Raw genomic sequence first — 22,390 nt, forward strand, 5'->3', positions numbered from 1 at the left:
CAGCTGAGATCATGGCACCTTCCCCCCCCCCCCCACCAAAGTCCCTATTTTAAATAAAAGTCCAGCACGTAACAGCCACATTTAAATGAATGGAATTCACTGAATTAGCTTTTGTACTCCGAGAGGCTTGTTGTGTCAGTTTACTCAGATGTAAACACTTAGAGCAAGTGCATCAAATATGAAGAGCTTAGTACTGGTTGTCTAAATTGTTAGGCCATTGTTAGTAATTGAAAGTACTGCTGTAGGTGAAGTGATATGAGCCACTTTTTCTTTATAAGAATCATTTAGACAAGATACTCTTTAACAAAAACAAATGGAGTTTAAAATTGTGAGAGGCAGAAGTTCTGTAGACATTGGATGTTTTTATTACTTTTCTGGATTAGTTTTAAAAAGATTTTTTTTTTAATTGGAACAGTAGTAAGAGCACTTTCAGTGACAAAAGCACGTACATCACATAATCCAGTTAAAAGTCCTATGCCATCAGTAATGACTAAACATATTGGAAGTTAATATCATTTTGAATGACTGTTAGGTACACTTAGTAGTAACGAAATATGAATTAGATTACTCAAGGAGGCATTGTGCTAATATGTTGTTTCCTGTAGGTCTTGTTACAGAGTATTTTGAGGATACTTTGATTTTGCAGTTGTCGGGACCAATGTTCTACTGAAAGCTTTTTACAAGCAGCAGGTCTAGGATTCAGTGGAAGCAAACCACCATTCAGCTCTCTGTAGACTCCCCATTTTATGCTGTCCACCATTCCTTTTTTTGTGCCTTAGTTTCCATGTATCTGTTAGTAGATGCTTTTCAAAACAGCGGTATAACTCCTCGTACCTTACACATCTCCAGCACTTTAGCTCTGTATTAGATTCGTCTTTTTTGAAGCATACTTTTCAGGTATATGCTAGAGCTGAAACCAAGGTTCTATTTGATATTGACATTTAAGTGTAAAATTTCATGTGTAGTGTTATATTTACTGTTGGTATCCACACACATACAAATGTATCACAAATTGTTTCACGATAAAAAATGATTTTGTAACATTCCCAATAGTTTAAAAATCTCTAATTCAGGAAATCCTATCATATTATGATGCTTATTTGGCATATTGGTGTATGTTGAATGCATTAGACAATTGCAATGGACTTTCCTCGCCTGACAATATATGACCCTAAAATACAGTGTATTGCTCAGATAATTTAGTTTACCAAACATCATCCTCTGTAACATCATGAGAAGACTAATAAAATATCAGTGCTGATCATCTGAATACAATCACTGATCAAATCCTGATGGCCAGTTTATAGCAAAAGTAGAATCTCTTATAGTGTTTTTATGTGAGTGTTTGAACTTCCTTTTGACTGAAGCTCTTCTTAGAAGAGGTATTACACTAAAATATGGTAGCAAAAACATGCTCCCCCACCTCATTTTTGTGATAAATGGGTAATTTGTATATGCAAATAAGGATCCAGCAGGCAAACAAACGCTTGTTCTTAGTTCCCTGAAGTAACTGCTGTAGGAAGTTTCACTGTCCTCCCAAGTTCCTCTCTTCTACTCGCGTATAGGAGCTTCCTTGTGCAGCTGTAAGATGGTCCTAGCACTTCAACAGCTGCTACGCCTTGTTACCCCTTGGTACCTCAAAACTCAAGGGCGCTTCAGACCTGCGTGGCTTCCTGTTCGGCCCCACGAGCAAAGAGCTGGGGTTGTGTTATAATCATGCATACCTCAGTCTTTCAAAAAGCTGTACTTCTTACCTTGGAAAATAATATTCCCATTCATTGTATGGTAATTCAGTAATCGCAGCCCTGCATAGCAATTGTTGAACAATAGTAGCATATTACTGGGAAAGGCTCAGTCAATTGCTGGTTATATGTGGTAGTGAATTTTTATTATATTATATAGTCAGTTACATTTATTCCGATTTTTTTCCTCCCAGTACAGCCATGATTTGGATACAACTAAACTGGAACATGTCATTAGATGCAGGAGGGTAACAAGATAATTGTTTCAGAGGACAGAGAAGTACAGCTGTAGCTATGTGATGCTTAACCAACATGAGCTATTTTAGGGAATATCGCCTCAGCAATTATAACGATAATTAATAAATACATCTTTTCAGGCAGTCTGTGATATATTCTTTTGTTGTTTGGTTTTCAAAGGACCTGGAAATAGTAAGCTGACAAAATCAACAGCTGTGCCTCCAGGACCCCCGGTGTATTTGGATCTGGTGTACATCCCCAACCACAGCAATAGCAAGAACGTTGATGTTGAGTTTTTCAAGAGGGTCCGGTCATCCTACTATGTGGTGAGCGGGAACGATGCTGCTGCCGAAGAGCCGAGTAGGGCCGTTCTAGACTCCCTGCTGGAGGGCAAGGCCCAATGGGAGAGTAACATGCAGGTATGCTCTTCTCTAGTGTATCTGCCTGGAAATCTAAACTTTTCTGGGAGACAACTACAGGAAGCAAGAGCAGGCCGCGGCTGCTCAGGGCAGGGGTTTGCAGCCAGGGCTCCTTGTTCACTAGTGATGTGAGAGGACGCATGGGTAAAGCTTAGAGCTGGCCTTACTTGGCAGCACCCCCATTTCTGGCTCTTCTCATCTGTTTCTGGAGAATAAAACAGCAGCCACAAACCTGACTCAGACTTGCCTCCTCCTCACAGCAGTTGCAGTGCTTGCGTGGCTTGATGCTGGGCACCATTCCCCCTACAAGCTACCTGTTGTCCTAGGCCTCTACCAGAGCTGCTGCCCTTTCTTCTCTAGCGAGCACTGAGACAACAGTAAATAGGAGAGAGAGGAAGGGACGGTTATTTACAGCATGTCACCTCCTTCCTCCACTCCCCTAAACCGTTCTCCTCATCTGCGCTATCATACCTGTAGCGCTGTTTCCAACAACTACGACCCCAAGCCTTCCCCCGTCAGTCCCAGGAACATCTCAGAACTAGCGTATCCCATTTAAACTCTGGGGACCTCAACAAGAGATCTGAGGAAGGAAATGAGAGTGAAACTCAGTCCAAAACAATTGGGAGCTCCTAGTTGACAAAGCCATTTGGCTTAACTGTGTTTGAATACTGTTTGGTCTTATTGCTATACCATATAGGATTCTGGAAACCTTGCAGTCTGTAAGCAGGAGAGAAAACGTGAATGTTTCATGGTTTATATAGTTGTCATGTACACTTAGAAACTTCATATGCCCTTCTGACATAACACATAAATAAAAAATCTTTGTCATAACCTGAAAAGAGATCAATGCAGACTACAGACTGCTACTTCTCTGGAAAGCTACATCTCAGCACCTTACAGGAAGAAGTTTTTGTTTTGATTAACTGCTTCTTTGTGGTTATTTAATCCTACCTATACATTTAATTATTTTCTCTTATCCATCCACTTATTTGGGTATTTATTGCCTAAAGATCCACTCTTTGCAAAAGGGAAACACACTTGCTGGCTGGGACTTCTTAAAAGGTGTTTTTCTTGTCCCAGTCCATTCCTCAGGAGTTCTCCTGTTTTGTGTTGTAGGTGACCTTAATCCCAACCCATGACTCAGAAGTGATGAGGGAATGGTACCAAGAGACCCATGAGAAACAACAGGACCTCAACATCATGGTTTTGGCAAGCAGCAGCACTGTTGTTATGCAAGATGAATCTTTTCCTGCATGCAAGATTGAACTGTAAGAACAAGACCATGCACCACAACATTAAACTTTGTTTCCAGAAATTCTTCAATTTGAAAACACCTTTTCTAAAAATTCAACCCATCTATTTCGACTGCTGAACTATATACCTGCCAAATGCTATACTGTGTCACGGTGATGCAAGTCACTAATATTTTTCAGTCTTTGCTGATTGCTAAGGGAAATAACAGTATTTCCATAGTAGGGTTCAAATTACTGCGAAAAAACAGATCCAGCTTCATCTCCGCTGAACATTTGGAAACCATGCACTAGCAACCCCAACTGACTTCTGCCAGGTAGAGGCATTTGGCCTCTAAAGAAACACAGAGAGAGAGAAAGAGAGAGAGGGGTAGGAGGAGAAAGTAATAAATAATTAGATCTGCATTAGTCTCATGGCAATAGATGTATCGCTTACTGCAGTCTGCTTATGCTCTAACATGAAAAGAAAGTTTTAAATTTGTATCCATCTGAGCTATCGCAAAGGGGGTCCTTACTTTACAGAATTAAGTTAGCTGGAAAATAAAAAGAAACAGAATGTGGCTAGGAAGGGACGTACAACCTGAACACTCATTAGCAGTTATCCACTTTAATTTGAACTCTGCATACTGACATGCCATAACAATCATAGACCAAATATGCAAGTAGTTTGAACCCCATTCAGAATTCGAAAACCTTTCTTTCAACATGCAGACATGTTGGTCTAAGGCACGCTCCCAGTGAAAATCCACTTACTCCACTCAGAATTGACCAGTCCACATGCTTAAACACCCACGTCAATTAACCGAAGCAAAATACCAAAGCAGTTGGGAGTACATACAGTAGACAATTTGCCTTAGAAAGTGACTTGAATGTACAAAGAAACTTGATGCACTTATTTTTTAATGCTGAGACAGCAAGTTTATAAAACATCTGTGTAGGATCATAGTTACACCAGTAAAGAAGTGTGAGTGTGCATGTGTGGTACTAGAAGCCTATATGACTGGTCAAACAGCTTGGTGCTATGAATTGCGTGTGTTAGTTATGTGATCACTTCATTGATGCACCTGGACAACTCAACAAGGCAAGACAAGCATTATTTTTGAAAGCTTCTTTTGTACTGTGGAAGCAAGATTGAAGTGTTGTCCAGTATCAGAGTTGCAAAACTTAGTGAAACATTCAGGATGGTGAAAAAGGTTACCTGCGAGTCTGTACAGTATTCAATCTTCCTTTGTCTTACCTTATTTTGTTTAATTTAAGAGTGAATATGGGAACAAATGTACAGAATCCTTTTTTTTAGTGCTGCGTGAACTTTTAATAGATGAATTTTTAACAAACGTTTTCATTTACAGGAAAATGCAAAGAAAAATTTTTCAGGTGAAGGAAATTTTTTTTAGTAGTTTTGTAAGATAAATGAATAATGTTGTTTAAGGTTCTGGTGAGAATGGATATTGCGGTAACATTTATTGAAAATAGACAACTGCCAATACCTTGGTGGGAGGGAGGGGGGCTCATAATGATAAAATTAACCTCTTGATGACAACAGAAAATGGGATTTGAAAAGCTGATTGCCTAATCTTTACAAGGGTGTAACCTAGATTCTCAACCCTCGCAAGATCTTGAAGGAAAATAGAATAAGCAGAGATAAGCTAAAACAAGTCACATCCTCCCTTCTTCCTTCCTTTCTTCCTTCCTTTTTTCCTTCCCTTCTTCTTTCCTTTCCTCCTTCCCTTCTTCCTTCCTTTCTTCCTTCCCTTCTGCTTTAGATCACGTGCAGAGGAACAGCATATACAACAGTTCCATGATTTAAGACAGTTTGGATTTTTTTGTCTCAGATGCTTTAGCCAAGTAAAATATTGTTACATTGTAGGTTTGTGAATCTGAATATGTAGAAGGTGTAAAGGCCTCCAACATGGAGATATGTGCTGGTCTCTATGATTCACCGTTGTGGCTGGTATTGAGTTTCATGAAGTAGTGAATTATGACCTCATTTTATTTTCTTTACTTCTAATTTATTTCAAATTTACATTGATAGGATTTTTTTTTTAATAGGTATATGTTTGCACTCCTAATTTTTATGAATTTTTTTTTTATACTGCTTTAGGGCCCTTTAAATGTGGGCTCCTGAGGCCCAGTTAATGCTGTGAATTACTGTTTGTCAATTGTTGGGGGTTTTGATTTATTTTAAATGTTTTCCTTTTGTATCTCCAGCAATGCTGTTTTATTTATTGTTATTCCTTTTAAGTCCTTAAGGATAACAGAATGACTATGGCACAAAAGGCAGATGGAAATGTGTTGTGAAAACAAGCATGTTGGCTGGGCTTATGATCATTTACTTAAAATCGCTTTTGTAAAACATAGTCTGCAAAGTTATAGGCAAAATATTTGGCAGAATAGTTGTATTATTTCTACAATTTTTTCTGCTTTGTCTACTTTCTTATATAGGTAAGATTTCAAACTTTTTGAGTGGGTGGGAACAGATTTTCTGATTTTGTGACAAAATCTGAAACAGTTTGTAGCTCCGCTTTGGCAGAAAATCTGTTTAAGTATAGCAGTGGTCCGGAGACTAATCTCACTTAAAGTCCTGTAAATCTGCAACAATTTCACTGCAGTCAGTGAAGTTACCGTTATTTGGTCCTGCTGTAAATGAAATTTGAATCAAGCCTTAAATTTCCCCAAGTAAGTTTGTGATGGCTCAAGTATTTGTTTTAAAAAAAAATAGGCAGTTACAGCCCATCTGAACATGTACGTTCATTTTTGCTGCTACAGGAATACTAAAAACCCAATCTGGCTACTCCGAGGTATTGTAAAGCCTGGTCCATCCGTTCCCTTTTAAACGTTTTAAACGACAACCGCACGCCTGGGCGTAACACAGATACGAACTCCTCCATTCGCTCCTCTTGCCCTTGATGTCTTTCCTGCCAGTGGAACTAATCTAACTGTGCTAGTCGTAATACTGCACAATTAGTTTAGGAACAGTCATCAAAATGTACCGTGTACATTAATGATGAGTGCTGTTGATCAGCACAGATTTCTAGGAGCATGGTTTGATATTGATTTCTCTAATTATAAAGATTCAATATTTGAGTGTAAAGGACACTCCATTTAAGTGATGGTATTATCCATAATAGCATCCCCAGTCATGATCTTTGTGCTATTACTATACTGCTAAACCTTAAATTCAAAGAAGAATTAACTTTAGAGATCACATCCCACTCCTGAACTTGATCAGGGCCTCTCTTGCATGCCTTTTCAAAGTCTTGTGGTGGGCCTGACTTCACTGACCTCTACTTTTCACTCCATCTTTCATAGAAATCACTTTTGATTTTTTTTGATTACCTGACATACTGTGGTGAATGGAGCTAACTGTGTATATGAATGTTTTTTTTTAATTGTCTATGATAGCTTATGCATTTTAGGAGAGTCCCGGTACTCATTTACTAAGATTTAATCAATTTTTAATTGAATTTTGAATCCCTCCCACCACAAGCAAGTCAGCTCCAACGAGCGCTTACTGTGCATTTGGGACATTTCTGTCATATGCTTCTCTTTGTTCATCTGTCGCCAGAGGTTCTTGCTCAGTGATGATGTTTTGAGAGAAATAGTAATTTTGTTGGTCTGGATTTATTAGAAAAGGAAAAAGTATAATGTTTACACTTGAAAGAAACTGTAAGCTTTCATCTTTTCACCTAATAATTGAACAAAACACTAAAAGCAACTAGGGGTAAGCATTTCTTAGAATGCAATTATATTATTCACCTGGTTTAAAAACGTTTGCTATTTAAAATAAAAAAAAGAAAAAAAAAGTCAGTTTGTTGTGACTTTACAAAAAAAATCTAAAAAAGGAAATAACTAAATAAAACCATGGCATAAAAATATTGAAAGAAAAAGAAAAAAAAAAAAAGAAGAAAAAAAGAAAAAGCTTCTCTGCACTAGACTAGCTAGGAGCTCCCGATGGCAGGAGCTACCTCTTCAAGACTGGGCTGTAATCACAACTGTAAAAGAGCAAATCTGAAGTCTGCTTTCACGCATTTGCATGCAGCCATTATCTTCCAAACTATGGAAAGGAGCAGTCTTGTTGCTGGCTGAGAAGCACCTCACACACCTCCTCTCTCTTGTTCTGAATGGTGTTTGTGTCAGTCTGCAGCTGTGTATGGTATTATGTCTTATAATCCTGCATCACTTCTATTCTATCCAGTCATATCTAATGTAGAAAATTAGTTTCCAGTGAAAGTAATATGTAGTGCTTTTATGATATTTGTGTGCAATATCCCCTCTTCCATTGAGGATATTTGATGTAAAGGAAACAAACTCAGTTCCACAATAAAATACAAAAGTGGTAAAGTGGTGTCGACATGTTTCTTGTCTTTGTGTGTGTATGTATTTGTAAGTTTGCCCTTTCCTTCAGTCATGATTATCCAGTATATGGGTTTTTCCTTAAAAGAGCAGTGACCCTATTTAAGTGCTAGATAAGAACCAACCTCTGTTTGGCAATCAATCAGAAAATAAACGGAGAAGATTATTTTTATCTTGTGATGTAAAACATTATCATGATGTACCATGATGTGGCTTTTATTTTTTGTTCTCGTTTCTGTATTGCTCAGCAGCGTGAGAAAACACCTCATTTTCAGCAAGTACAGCTTCAAGTGGCGGGGTCAGAGATGGCCAATAAAGCCACACCAGCCTGAGCCCCTCCTGGTGTGAAGGGAGATCGCTCCCCAGTCAGGCAGTTGTTGCAGGGTAACAGCGAACGCAGACCCTGCAGAGCGCTGCTGCCCGGCCCTGCGGCGGGGACGAAGGGGCTCGGGCAGCACAGCGCGCTCGGGAGGAGCTGCGGTCGGAGCTGAAACCGTACTGTGGTGCCCTGTTTTTGTTTTTCACTTCTGGGGCTTACTCCTGCCAGTGGCAGGCTTGTCCTCCGCTCCTGTTAAAGGGATGCTGTAAGATGAGGCCTTCAGAGCGGTGATGGCCGTGTGACGACCGCTGGAGGGAGGGAGGTGTGACAGCCAGCACCTACAGCCTTCCCGTGGGTGAAGAGTGAGGCAGTGGGAGACGGTAATCCCGTGAAAGCGGGTAAGGGCTCACGTGGCACAGGGCGAAGGGTGCTCGCTGCAAGGGGACGCAGTGGCACCGCGTGATTTCCTTCGTCCTCAGACGGGAGTGCTGCTTGCGCACTCTTTTCTGTCTCTAACTTCTAAGGTTTCGTTCATAAATTCCAACAAACAGGTACCGTGTGGCTGCTTGGGCTGGGCTCAGTGTGGCCAAGCAGAGCAAAACAAAGACCAGGTGAGGCAGTCAAGCGCTACAAATCTTGACCCCTCAGGATCATCCTGCATATGTTTGTGTCGAGATTTTTTGAGCTGTTGTGGTAGAGAAGCCTGATGCTAGCTAAAATATATATACTGATAGCGTAAAGCATACCAGGTCAGGTTTCACTCCTGACCAGTCTCCTGTAATTGCAGAGCAAGACTCTGGATATGCGCAGGTAGAGCTACATACGTGCTTTGGTCTGCAGCATTTTCATTGCTGATTCCAGAAGCCAAATGAAAGCACTTTTCTTCAATGCACCTGCTGAGGAGAAGAGTTTTTGTTTCCCCTAGTGTTGTTAATGAACAACTTTTTATGCAGGTAGTAAAATATTTCAGATGGTGCAGGAAATTGAGAGTCCTCAGTCCTATTGGGTATATCTAAAATGAGGCATCTGTTTGGTGGCACCCAGACCTGGAGGCTGTTTAATACTCATTTCTAGTATTTTAGGGTTGGGAAGAAATGGTACTTTTTCATGGTTCCTAAAATGGGATTAGAAGTGTGTGTGTGTGGGGGGGGGGGGGGTTCCCTTGAGTCATGTTAGTGGTGACACCCTGTAGTTGCAGCAAGCCCTACATTTGGCTGTGCCGCCCGGCTTCCCAGAGGGTCGCAGTGCTCGTGCAGCACCCCCACTGCCCACCTGCGTCCATCGCAGCAACCGCCGCGGCTGTTACCTGCTGCTCGGGTCCCCACCTTCCCCTGGCACACACAGGCAGGCCGGTACGGCTGGTGCGGGGCCCCTGAGGACATCCTCCTCCTTTTTACTCTGTATATTTTCCTCAGATTCAGCCCAACCCCTGGAGGGGGTGTGCATTCACCGCTGTTTTTCAGGGACCCTTGCCCCTTACGTACTACTTCTCCGCAGTTGAACAGTTGTGGCGTTTGCAGCCCTGCTGTGAACAGCTGGCAAGGCGGCAGCAGAGCGTCACCAGGCATCTGCTGGCAGCTGCACCGGCAAAATGATTGCATCTGCCATGATTTACATATCATGCTGCAGCCCAGTCATCACCTCTGCTTGCGAATTATGCAGAGAAGTGAAAGAGCTAGAACTCATCTCCTAACATCAATAAATCTAAATACATATAGCGATTGCTGTATACCTTGGCATTATATTCTGTATACCTCTTATGGTTCAGAAGCTCATTTTAACTCAACTTTTAGAAATGTCATGTTATCTCAACCCAGCTGTATTACTTTCTCAGCTTCCACAGCTGAAGGTAAATTGAACCACTAAGTCACTTAAATACTTAATATGAACCCCCTAGACTGCAAGTCAGTATTTCCAACAAGAGTTTACAGTTTCCAAAGACGTAATTAGAGCAGCAGTTACCATGTATATTAGATCAGAATAGGCTTGAAAGTTTCTTTCCAAATTCATTTAAGGGGTGAATTGTCAGGAGCGGGCAATAAACAAGATACATTGAAAGCTGAGTTGTTTTGATAATCTAATGTGCATGCCAATGAGGCTCTAATGCCGTTCTGTGCCTGAGACCATGCTGGGTGCACTATAGTTTATCAGCAACGTTTACGAGCAGCTACTGAGTCAGGGCCGTAACAATTGCTAGTAGAGCTTGGTGCCTACGTTGCAATTACTGCATGGTACATATATTTCTGTGGGGAGGCTGACCCAGAGCACAGTTTTCTTGAATGCATTTACTATCTTAAATGGCTCTTGACTTATTGTCTAATGGCTCGTTCTTTGCTTATACTTCATTCGCTATGGGTCTTTTTTCAAGGAGTTGCTGTCCCAAACGCAGGTTGTTCGTCACTTACGTCAGCAGTAGTTATTCTTCTGCAGTGGAAGAGCATTGCCCTCAGTAATGCTAAGATTTCCCATAATTATATTTCTGACAAATTAAGTTTATATTTTCCACAAATGTGCTAAAATTTTGACTAGAAATACATTTTGCAAAGGTCAGTTGAACTTTCTACTTAAACATGCCTAGCGAAGGCAACAGCAGTACTTGCCGAGTTGGATGCCGTTCGGTGGGGCAGAACTTGCATCCCTTGAGGACCATAGTGCAACTCTGTTTTTGTAAACATGACTTTGAATTTGTAAAGATTGTAACAAATAACTTCATTGGCAGAAATGGGAACTTTCTGACAGCCAACTGTTGATGTTCTTATATTCAGTTTAGGTCTTTCCCTGTACCCCCCGAGACGTGTCATTGACTTCAAAGGATGTGAGAGCCGATCCATAACAGCTCATGCAAATACTCAGAGCAGTGCAAGCGAAAACAGACTTAATATCTGTTTTGCTCTAATAGCAATTGTTCAGATGGAGAAGCCTTAAAGTTTTACCCGCCCTGGGCCCTCAGAACCGGCTCTGCCGCTGGCCCCCTGTGCAGGCACGGCCGCGGTGCGCGGGGGCAGCGCCTTGCCTGGGAGCAGATGCTGCTCCCGCGTTTTCTTGCCAGCCGGTGCCTCGGCTTTGAGTCTTGGCACCGGTCACGGTAGCCGGTGATCCTGTCACGGATGGTTTAGGTGACATCAGGTCCAAACTGATGTTAAAAAAACACTATTCCAGAATTACATTTTTCTGCCGCGGGATCGAGCCACTGTGAGGCCCCGCTGGGGCTGGGACGATCCCTTCCCTCGACACCACGGGAAGGGCCGCACCGCCACGGCAAACTTGGCACCTGACCGGGTCCGAGCACCCCTCTGAATTTTAGGTTGACAAGGTCAGGAGTTACCAGAAATAGGCCCTGTCTGTGAAGGGCTTCAGGCGACATTTATGTGAACCACAAGGGAATAAATATATAATTTTCCTCTTGTGAATAATGGATAACGACCTTCAGTGCTTCGGAAATCTTCTGTCGGAGACACTCGTGGGAGGAAGGGGTACATATTTGCTTACCTAACCAGCAGCCTCTTTGGTGTCTGCCACGGATTTGAATCAGCGATCTGTTTTTTGAATTAAAGGGGCCAGCTTTAACCCTTACGGAGCTGGTATTTCTCCAAGCAGCAGCCAAAAGGATGCCTAGGTAGCAGAGAGGCTTTGCGGTGGTGTGGGTTGCTGCTGCCTTTGGCGGGCGGCGCTGCAGGAAGGGGCCCTGCCCTGGCTGGGGAGGGAGCAGGGGAGCTACCAGCGCCGCTGGGATGTGCAAGGCTGTAGCAGGAGCAAGGTGCACGCCGGTGTTAGTCGGGCTGGTGTCACCTTGTCTGCACGCACAACTCCGTGACTGTGCATGCAATCGTACTGCTTCCAGCACCAGGAGGTTTTCTCTACCTGTAGCCATATAGATACTTGGATAATGAGTAGGGAAATTATTCAAGAACTTCTAGGATGAAAGATATGCTCCTGTGATTTAGAAATAAACTGACAAGGGAGAAACTGCAGTAGCTTTAATCCAAATCACAGCTGTAGTCACAAACGAAAACAGGATGTGAAGGAACATTTCTAGAGGGAGAGGTGATCCAAAAAAAGGAGATACTGTTACTACCGAGAAAGATCTTGCTCTGTCTCCTCGAGGAAATCTTTTGACAGTGCCATCCACAGGCAGAAACATCTAAGCAGCTGTCTGAAATGGTGCAGCAAAGAGCAGCAAGATTTCAGAAAGCTTGAGCGTTTCCTAGGGAGCTCGCATCAGACGAGTGCCAGGGAGCAGGGCTGGGGGAACTCAGCAGTTTTTGTGGCTGTAGAAAACACAAACGCGCGCGGGCACACACACACACACACACACACACACACCACTTTCTGTATATGTGTATACACACATATACACATATACAGGCACCCACATTTTTTTCCCCGTGGTGTCCACACTCCTGTTTGAGCAGCGGCTGATGAAAGGTAGTGTATGGCTGCTGTGCAGCCCCTCAGTGTCGCCAGCTGTACCACAGCAGCTGATGGCTAGCGGGGGGAGCACACAAGCCACAGGTGAGCACAGGGCAGGCTTGTGACTAGCTGGTTCCCCCTTTCACTCTGAGGAATTTGCGCGTCTTGTTCAAACTGATTTTAAGTTTAGGCTAGCAAGCACTTGAAAAACATGTTTGTGAAACTGTGTGCGTAATGTTATTTGTGCAAGTCAACTCTGGCTCCCTTTTCCTGGAATGAGGAAGAGAAAAGCAGGTAAGTCAAATTGAGTTCGTTGCTATTCTGTTATTTTCCATGCTGCTGCCTATGTGGTGAAATGTTGGCCGGGTCTCCCTAGAGCAGCTGAGCACATGCCTGAACAGTGCTCTTCTCTCAAGGTCTCTGACTCTCCCCTTCTCACAATTTGTCTGTCCCGGTATCAGCCCACCCCACAGCTGGCAGGTGCGAGAGAGCACCAAAGCAGAGCGTACCTTGTAGGCTGTTATTTGATTTCCACCCCACATGCACATAACTCCAGATGCTAATTTCTATTTCCCAGCGAAGTGCAAACCTCCTGGGGGAGCTGCCTCTGGGGCCTGGACGCCTCGAGGTGCCCCAGGGCTTGGTGAGCTGTGCTGCAGCCTGCACAGCCCCTGGTGCGTTGCCACCAGGGACAGGGAGGCAAAAAGACGTGGCCTTGCTGTGGGGGAGGGAATAAACATGACATGATGTACAGGAGGAACATGAAGAGGGATCAAGGAGGGGGAGATCAGCAGGGGAGCTGGCAAAGCTGGTAAAGAGGCGTGCTGGTGAATTCAAGAGGATAGAGGTAGGCTTACGGCTTGCAGGAATGTGAGACTTTGCGAGGCTAGAAAGCACTGGTTTGACAGAAACTGGCTGCTACTGAGGGAGCTGGTGGCGAGACCTGGGCTAGACAGAGGTGCTGGACGGTGAAGAAATAGTTGGCTGGAGCCTGAAGGGGGGGGGGGGGAGAGGTAAGGGGAGCCCTGGTGTGGGTCAGGTATTGGATAGGGCTCGGCAAAACTAAGGACTTCTCAAGCCAGGAGTGGTCTGGGGCCCGTGGGTGCATGGGAGACAGCTTTGACTGCAGCGAGATTTTGGATTTGATTGCCTTCATCCAGCCCTAGAGATAAGAGCTGCCTGCAAAGTGTTTAGTAGGGAAATTCCTGTCCCAAGAGCGGGTGGGACAGATTGGTGATGACTTGGGCCTCGTGCAGAATACCTGGTCTACCCGCAGTGCAGAAGAACTGCTCCTGAAGGGTAATGCTACCCAAAACTGGCATTCTCCGCGGTTTACTTAAAGCCTATGCCCAGATAAAAGCTTGTAGCTGCACTGCTTGAGAGTAGTTTCAGCTTCAGCCTAGGCTTAACGTATTTGAACCTATAGTGCCTGGCGTAAAACAAGGTTGTAATGCCGTAATATTAATTAATGATCAGGTTACTCAAAGCACAGAGGGGGGGGGATTATTTTTTTCCCCTCCCCTTTCTATTGTTAGCATAGTTAAGGCTAAAAAGGTGGAGGGGGAAGTTGTGAGGGAACTGAAGCCTGCTCTGCCAGAGGCGGGGAGGAAATGGCAGCTAGCAGCTTGCTAGCGCTCCATTAGCATTAGTGGGCTGGCATGTCTACTGAGCAGGGTGAGGGAGGGTGGAGGCAGGGCAGAAACAGCCTCCTTGTGTTGCCAAAAAACAGATGCTAGCAAGAAACATGGAAAAACACAGCAGTACCCCTTGTGGCCTAGATAAATAGTATCTCGTAAGCACAGGCTCAACAGCTGTAGTGTCTAGAAGCCATGTGTTGGCAAGATCAGGAGGGTCTTACAATGGTGTGGCATTGTAGAAAAGAGCCTCTAGGTGGGAAAGGAGGTTTCTCTATCTGTAGCAAGGAGCTGAGAAAAAAAAAAGTGACACAGGAGTAACTGTGACCCTTTGGGGGCGCCAGCTGCGCTCCAAATAGTATTGAAAGTCTCCACATACATGGACAGGTGACGGAGGCTTCGGGCTCCTGCAGATGGACTAGGAATGAAGATCACTTGACGCTGCCAGTTTTAAGGAAGTTGCTCTTAGAGTGTCATTGCCTCCCACTCTCTCTTAAGACTCTCGACTTCACCGCCTAGCAACCAGGAACTATTTATCCCAAGAAAGGGGAGAGAAAAAAAATACTTAAGGGAACTTGATAGGGAATAGGTGCCTGGGAAAGGCTACTGCTGGTTTGGTTAGGCCAGCTACAAAATCATCCACTTGGAGACGGTATTCTTCCTGAGATGTGAAAGAAACTATGGGTCTCGTTGACAAGATGGGGGTGAAAGACCTTATTGCCACGTTCTTGGATGTAAAAGCACGCACTGGGAATACCAGTGGTATTTGGTGGCTGTTGCTAAGCTCTTTTCCTACACTTCAAACAAGTTCACAGAGATCTGCTGTGTGTTCTCACTGGGTTTACAGTGAACTTGTGACCTGTTTTGAACCTGTAAGACTAGACAGGTGCATGATAAAACTGGAAACGCTTATCAAACGCTTTGCTACAGTCAAGCACAGTGAGACAGAATACTATTGTTACCATAACAGGTTGCAATACAACAGAGCTGTTGCTAGCATCTCCCTGGTTTTAAGGAACTTGTTCTGCCAGGAGCTGTAGAAAGCTGCAGGCTACAGCTGATCAGATTCTGCAGTGAAAGGGAACATAAGCAGGGATGGATGCTGATGCACTCAACCAGTGTGCAGGAGCTCTCCTACCCTTCCCGTTTTCTTGTGCTCTGTGCTCAGTGTCAGCAGCTACCTTCTCTTACCAATCTGAAGGATGGGGCATGGGAAAACTAGCAACAGAACATGGACGCAGCATCAGGTCAAAGAAAACATTAAACTGCCCAGAAAATAAAAGGCAGCTACAACGCAATATGAGGCTCTTTGGTGCTTGCTGAGGTGGTTGTGGATGTCACCCCATTGACCTTAAAAATGGAACAAAGTAGTGCTAGTGAAGTCTGGAATTTCCAGCTTCCTTACAGGGAGATATTTTTGGAGGTACATCTGAGTGCCTGTGTACATGCTAACTCTCTAAGCTGAAAGTCTTTAAAATAGTTTTAAAAATAGTCTAAATTAAGGCTTCCAGCTCCACGTATACTAGTCTGATTCTTTCAAATGGGCCTGGAGGAAGAAAAAAAAGAAATCAATACATTAATCCTCTTAGGGTCTGAAGTTCAGAGTAACCAAGGGATTCTTATTCTTTCCTGTGAGAAATGCCTGGTGAAACAACTTGTGTTTGAAATTCCTCCCTCTTCCTTTGTTTCTTCCACCCTCAACACCTTTCACCACAGGCAAGCTGCTTTTTATGCCTTTGTTTCTTTGTGCTGTCTCCATCTCACCCCCTGCCTGGCAGAAGACAGGAGGAATAGATATCATATACAGGATGATGATTTCTAAACCACATGTGCTATACTTCAGGAAACAGGCAAAATGGAAATAGTTTAATTTGCGTATAGTAAATAGTCACATAAAGACACGTTTGCAGCAGGATTAAAATGAGGTATTAATAACAGTGAGCACTTAAGTTTATTACCAGAAGAATGTGTAACATTAGTCTTTGAGTTCCAGTATTAAACAGATGTGTTAGCTAGCTTCCGAGCTTCCAGTTCCTGCTTAGCCTTTTCTCTCATCTCTCTTTCTCTCTCAGTAAGAAGTGCTTGTTCTTGCTCCCACTCCTTTAGCTTCTGCTCATGTTTTGCAATGTCTTCCACTTCACATGCTGGCAGCTTTTCCTTGACAAGTTGGGTGGTCAGGGTTAACAGGCTTTCAGATTCAACCTTGCCAAGTGAATGCAGCTTAGAGTACAGCTCCTGTCATAAAAACGGATTTGGTGGGGAGAGAGAAGAATGAGAGAGCCAGTCAGTCACAAAATAATCAGCCACAAAATACTTTCCTTGGGGCTGTTTGAATCTATCTGTTAGTTATCTGGCCCATGTACACAGCTATTTAGCAAAGTGTTCTGACTGTGGTAATGGATACCATTTTTTTTCATTTCTTCAAATGCTAGCTTCCACAATAAAGTTTTTATTGAGCAATAAAACTGAAACAATCAAGTTTCATTTTGGTTGAGCTCTGAAATTCTCTGTTTTTCCAAGTTCAGTTACGTGACATAAACAAAACTCTTTTTTCATCAGCTGACCAGGCACCTAGAGCAAATACAATCTGAACACCTTGTTTTTTTGTGCATTAACTCAAAGCTGATGTAAAGATTTGCTCCACACTGCCTGCGTTAGCATCCTATTCAACAGATGCAAATCACTTTAAATGGTCTCTTACTAATGGAATATTAAATAGATCCCATGAGCCCTTGCAGCTATAGTGAGCCACCACCAAATTCCACTGGATTTTTTTCTCCCAAACAAGTAATGTGATCTGAGGCTTGACTATGCTTACACAGACTGCACAACAGAGCTGAAGCAAGTAATATTCATTCAGGGATATTCTATGCTGGATTACACCACTGTAGCTAAGAGCAATGCTTGAGTGAGGCAACTGCGATGTTTCTTTCTTGAGCTTTACTTATCTAGATTTTATGCAGCATAAAAATATTAATTCACTTAAGATGATGAATCATTCAGTGATACTATTTCTGACTTTGTGGAATCTTTAGCCAGATGCCTCGCTAAGAAACTGATTAATTGCCTTAAAATTACAGATACACAGAGAGTCAGGGAGAAGGAGGTTCCTGGGGGAGGAAGATGACACGGCACAGGCAGAATCTTTACCCCTTGCTCATTCATCAGATAGGAACACGTTTTTCTGTTTGTTCCTCTAAATAAAATGTTTTCCTGAGCAGAGCACCTTCAGAAATGCATGAAGAACGTATGAATGAACTGACTAGGTGGCCTAAAGAAGGGTATGCGCCATGCTGCATCCACGTGCCCTTTGAATAAAGCCTACTGTTTAGCATTGCAGAGCGATGGAAGAGGATATAGGGGTTTGTTTCACCTCCAAACAAAACGGCAATTCTGGGTGTCACAGACATCCAGACTTCCACCCCAGTTACCACCGGAAACTTACTTAGGTAGTGTGCCACTAGCCTGCAGTGTTTCTCTTACCCCAGCCCATGCTGAGACTCATAATCTGCAAATACACTAACCACTTCTGTCCTCAGCTCCTGCCTTGGGGCTCTGCTCTGCAACACACAGAAAACTGATGTCCCTTCTGAGGCCTCTCCCCTTCTCCCTGCCTCAGCCAAAACAACTATGACGGTTTTGCTGTGTATTGCCAAGCCCAAGAAGGTTTGAACTGGACAGACAGCAGATTAAAGAAGGCTCTTTAAAACAGCAGGCATGCAGGTCTGAGGGCCTTGGGTTTTTGGCTGTGTCTGCTTTTTGAGTTCATGTATAAAGAAAGAAAACAAATGAGGGGAAAAAAAAAGGCTTTGAAACTACTGGACTAAAACTGAACTTTGTAAAATTTAAGTATATTTGTCTGTATTTTGTTTGAGATGTCAGTGAGCATATGGCACACTAGGGAGAAATATGAAAAGACAGTGCAGTTTTGGTCTCGGAAAGGAATGTAATTCCTGACAACTATCCTCATTCTTCCAGATTAAATATGCAGTTTAAATGTCTGTCTTGTATCATTCAGACTCTCCCCACTACCACTACTGAGGACACCCTGAAAAAGGGGTTTCTGTGCTGAACCTAAGCACTATGAAATTGAACTCGAAAAAATACAATGGTCTGGGGAACTAGGAGGACCTCTCTCCTAGCCCCTTACTGGTACCACTGAGTTCCTGTAATCCTCCCTGCTCTACTGTAAAATATTAGTAAAACTAATTTAGGAAAATGACAAGCTGTACATCCTGCAGGTAGCAGAAGGGCGTATTCTTATAAGGTTAAGTCATTGACTTTTATAAGCAGTCTCCAGGGCTCTGTATGCAGACAGTCAGAGAAGGAGCACTGCTTTTAGAGCTGGTGTTTGTGTGCATCTTGGTTCTTGATATGAACCCAGCATTTACAAGATGAAATGCTTGCCCACTGACCATTGACACAGATGGAAGGAACTACCTGAGGAATGCTGTACCAAATAGCAGGCCTAAGTATATGGTATCTGAAGACAGGTAATTACAACATGAATGACTGTCAGACACAGAGTTCAAATTACAGCTCCAAAGGTTTTATCTGAAAAGAGCCAAATGCCCTCAAGTCCTGTTTGTTTTAGTGGAAATGAAGGACATGCTGCCTCTCACACAACATCCTAATTGTTAGTCAGGCTGACATGGTTTTTTCCAGGTACTTCTACAAATGGCTGTTCTTTTGGTTGAAGGTAGACATGAAGTTCAAGTACGTGTACAATGGCCATGCACGACATGATGTGAAGCAAACAGGCACATGAAAATCCCGCAAGTTACAATGTAAGGAAAGACATGGCGTGGCAAAGCAGCCTCTATGCGCTTAGGCTGTTGGCTAAGCCACGTGTATACTGCAAGAAGCCTGAAAACAATAATGCCCAAACACACAGCAGAGGGGCATGTATTGGACAGATTAACAGAACTAACTCACCCGGCAAAAAATCACCACTAAAATCTGATCGTCTTCCTGTTGTCATTACAGAGAATATATGTGTGGGCTGAATAAGGAAAGAGCATTTTGTAACATTTTTGTTTACTCTACCGACCTTGGTTTTCCTACCTGGGCATAAGAAGAGAGAGTAAAGACTTCCGGAGATGTGAGGGATCAGTAATACTCATACCCAGTTGTATAACTTGTGAAAGAGAACTGTGTAAGCAGGCGATAGAAGCAGTTGCATTTGACCACCAGGGGAAGACTGGGACATGCTGGCTAATGCAAGGCTGGACAAACTACTCTTCAGCAGCAGAAGTGCAACTTCTGTGTGGTTACCTCATATGAGGGGCAGAGGGTCTGTGCTGGGACAGTGGCTGTGAATGCCAGCATTACCAGGGTGCTTCACAACTGCCACCTTGCCTCAGAACTAACAGACTTCTAGTGAACAGTCATCTCGGGCCTATGAACTACTCCTGTAGGTGTCCTGGGACTCGGGCAGGCAGACTGGCTGCTCCTGTCCAGACTTAGCTGAAAGGACCTGAGAGCTCTCGTCTCGTCTAAACAACTACAAAATGTGGCTTACTTTTATATAAAACTTACTATTGGATGCCTAGACCTCACATAAGGGTTATGTTTTTCCTTATACTCAGACTCTTCTGGCAAGGCCTTAGAGCTAAGGCTGGACACTGTGGTTTGTTGGCCCAATGTCAAGGCACTCACTGTTACACCAGGGAATGCCTGAACTGAGGTTAATTATGGAACTTGTGGAAAGGTTGAAGTGATGAGAAAACACCCCTACTTGGCACCAATCTGTCCCCAGTTTGGCACTGACATCTTATTTTAAGCACTCTGAATTATTTTCTTTGCAGGATAGACAATGAGAGACTCATAAAAATGTCTCACTTCCTCTTTCAAAGGGCAATTTTGTTTATCCACTGGACTGCAATTCACCTAGGCATTAATTATCACATGCTGAGCACCCACTGATTCCCAAAGACTTTCATTAAAAAGTTCCAAGATCCTCTGAAACAAGTTTGATATCTAAAGATTAGTGGTAAATAATTTATGTAAATAAAAATTGAAGAAGGGAAAAGTAACTTCTAAAATTTCTAACTTCTAAATTTTCTTTAGAAGAACAGCTATCTGTATCCAGAGCAACTGTTCAAGGCTATGACAGCAACAATGAAAAGTGATGTGCTAAGGAAAGAGCGCTACTCCTGGAACTACAGGCCAGATTAATATTAACCTGGAGTATTTGATTTGTACACAGCACAAATCAGAGACGATCAAATAAAATAGGCTCATTATACAGCTATGCCTTAATGAACAACTGTTTGTATTCCACAGAGTTAGCAGCAGTGTGAAGACTAAAAGATAAAAGAAAGGGGTTATAGCCTTAGCTCACTCCCCAGACCGAAAGTATAGGATGCAACATTCTTACTTATTGATAATGTACATAAATGGACAATAAATTCAGGATGGCCTCATCCCCAGTACAATTTATTTTAATGAACAAAAGCCTGTACAAGGTCAGATAATGGATCTGTAACGACATACCACTTTAGCAAACAGGATCTGGATTTATCAGTTTGATGTATGAAAAGTGAAGATAAAATCCCAGCAGACAGACAAAAGACAAGTGGCCTTGAGCATTTATTTCTTTGAAGGCTGCTTCCTGTTCAAGGCAGTAAAAACGTAACGTGACATCAGTTTCAAAAATGCCAGGTAGTGTTCCTGATGCACTGAAGGGGTGACAGTCTACTAGCATATTAAGAGAGTGTATCTACTTACTGATATGTGCTATGGAGATCTACTACAGCTTAGTAGTAATTAGATGAAAGACAATCTCTTACCTTGAATTGGTTGTAGTAATCAGGTATTTTAGACTGCTCAGTTTCTTCTGACTCTGTACACTGTGACTTCTGCTCTAATTTATTGACTTCTTCTGATGGTTCTGGATCAGGTTTTGCTTCAAGGGCAGACTGCAAAATGGTCTCCACAATATCAAGCTGAACAATCATATTTGTCATTGTTAGCATAACGTTTAGAAATACAATCTGAACAATACTGCCGTCACATTTACAAACAACCTCATGAACGAATGTGTATTTTGAGGCGACGGTAAGATAAAAAGAAAAACAAATTCTAAAAGAAAATAGGCTTATTATTGGAGGAGTTAAGTGCTGTGTATCGTACTTGGGTCAGACCACCCCCCTCCCCAATCTCCTGTCAACAGTAAAACTCCCCGCAACCCAGATGCGACTGGTATTTGCAGATGTGTCGGGTATTAGACAAACATCTCCTCTTGGCCCGATGTTGGGCCATAAATACTAACTCTAAATGGTAGTCACACTGATAACAGCACTAGCATGATATACAATTACAGACTTATCTAAATAAGATGTTACTATAGAATGTTTAAACAATAAAATCTGCAATAGATCATCACAATTCCTCTTTGGTGAAAACAGGTGGGGGAAACCATCTTTTTAGCAATAAGAACATTCACTTCTGTCATTAGTTTGATAATTTAACAGCAAAAATGGAAATGTAGGCATATAATATCCTGGTACAGGCATATTTTTTGATCTCCAGCACCCTTTTCCTCTTCATGTTGCTCTCATGTCAAGGTACTAAGAGAACCACCCTCTCCTATCTAACTGCAATTATATCAAAATAATGCATTAGCTTCACTAAGAGACTTGGTAAATTATTTCTGTATGTATTATCGATGCAGAAGATGGAACTGCTATATGGATGTTGCTGCTGTTTTGGAAATAACATGATCTTTATAACGGAAATTACTGAATGCAGCCTGCCTGCAATTTAAAGACAGATCAGCGTTTACAAATGCAAAGAGCTGTTATCTTTCTGTGAATCCTAATTCTGCATGTTTATCAGTAGGATCAAATAACTCTGTGTAACCTTTGAACTTATGACACTTTCTGCAAGAAAAAAGACTCTTGATATCTGTGGTTTCATTTTCCTAGCATAAATATATAATGCTTAAAGAATAAAAACCAGGCTGATTTGAAAAAACACATTCTTTACACTGAAATGTAATGGGACCATAAAATATCTTTAAACT

The 22,390-nt window shown here is 42.6% G+C and overlaps 2 protein-coding genes across 3 annotated transcripts in view; one reads left to right on the forward strand and one right to left on the reverse strand.

Annotated features, from left to right (window-relative positions):
- The window catches only part of LOC138064568 (microtubule-associated protein 1B-like), a 73,745-nt gene extending 66,625 nt beyond the window's left edge, over positions 1-7,120 (forward strand). The window contains exons 6-7 of the mRNA XM_068927802.1: positions 2,160-2,398; positions 3,515-7,120. Of these exons, the coding sequence (XP_068783903.1) occupies positions 2,160-2,398; positions 3,515-3,670 (395 nt within the window). The 3' untranslated portion in view covers positions 3,671-7,120. The remainder of the gene's footprint in view (positions 1-2,159; positions 2,399-3,514) is intronic.
- Positions 7,121-16,202: 9,082 nt separating this feature from the next.
- The window catches only part of MRPS27 (mitochondrial ribosomal protein S27), a 47,042-nt gene continuing 40,854 nt past the window's right edge, over positions 16,203-22,390 (reverse strand). For both annotated transcript variants that reach the window (XM_068928871.1, XM_068928872.1), the window contains 2 exons: positions 21,156-21,311; positions 16,203-16,599 (listed from right to left, as the gene is read on the reverse strand). In XM_068928871.1, coding sequence (XP_068784972.1) covers positions 16,360-16,599; positions 21,156-21,311 — 396 coding nt within the window. In that variant the 3' untranslated portion in view covers positions 16,203-16,359. The remainder of the gene's footprint in view (positions 16,600-21,155; positions 21,312-22,390) is intronic.

The sequence above is a fragment of the Struthio camelus genome, chromosome Z, assembly GCF_040807025.1.
Source record: "Struthio camelus isolate bStrCam1 chromosome Z, bStrCam1.hap1, whole genome shotgun sequence".
Taxonomy (NCBI): Eukaryota; Metazoa; Chordata; class Aves; order Struthioniformes; family Struthionidae; genus Struthio; species Struthio camelus.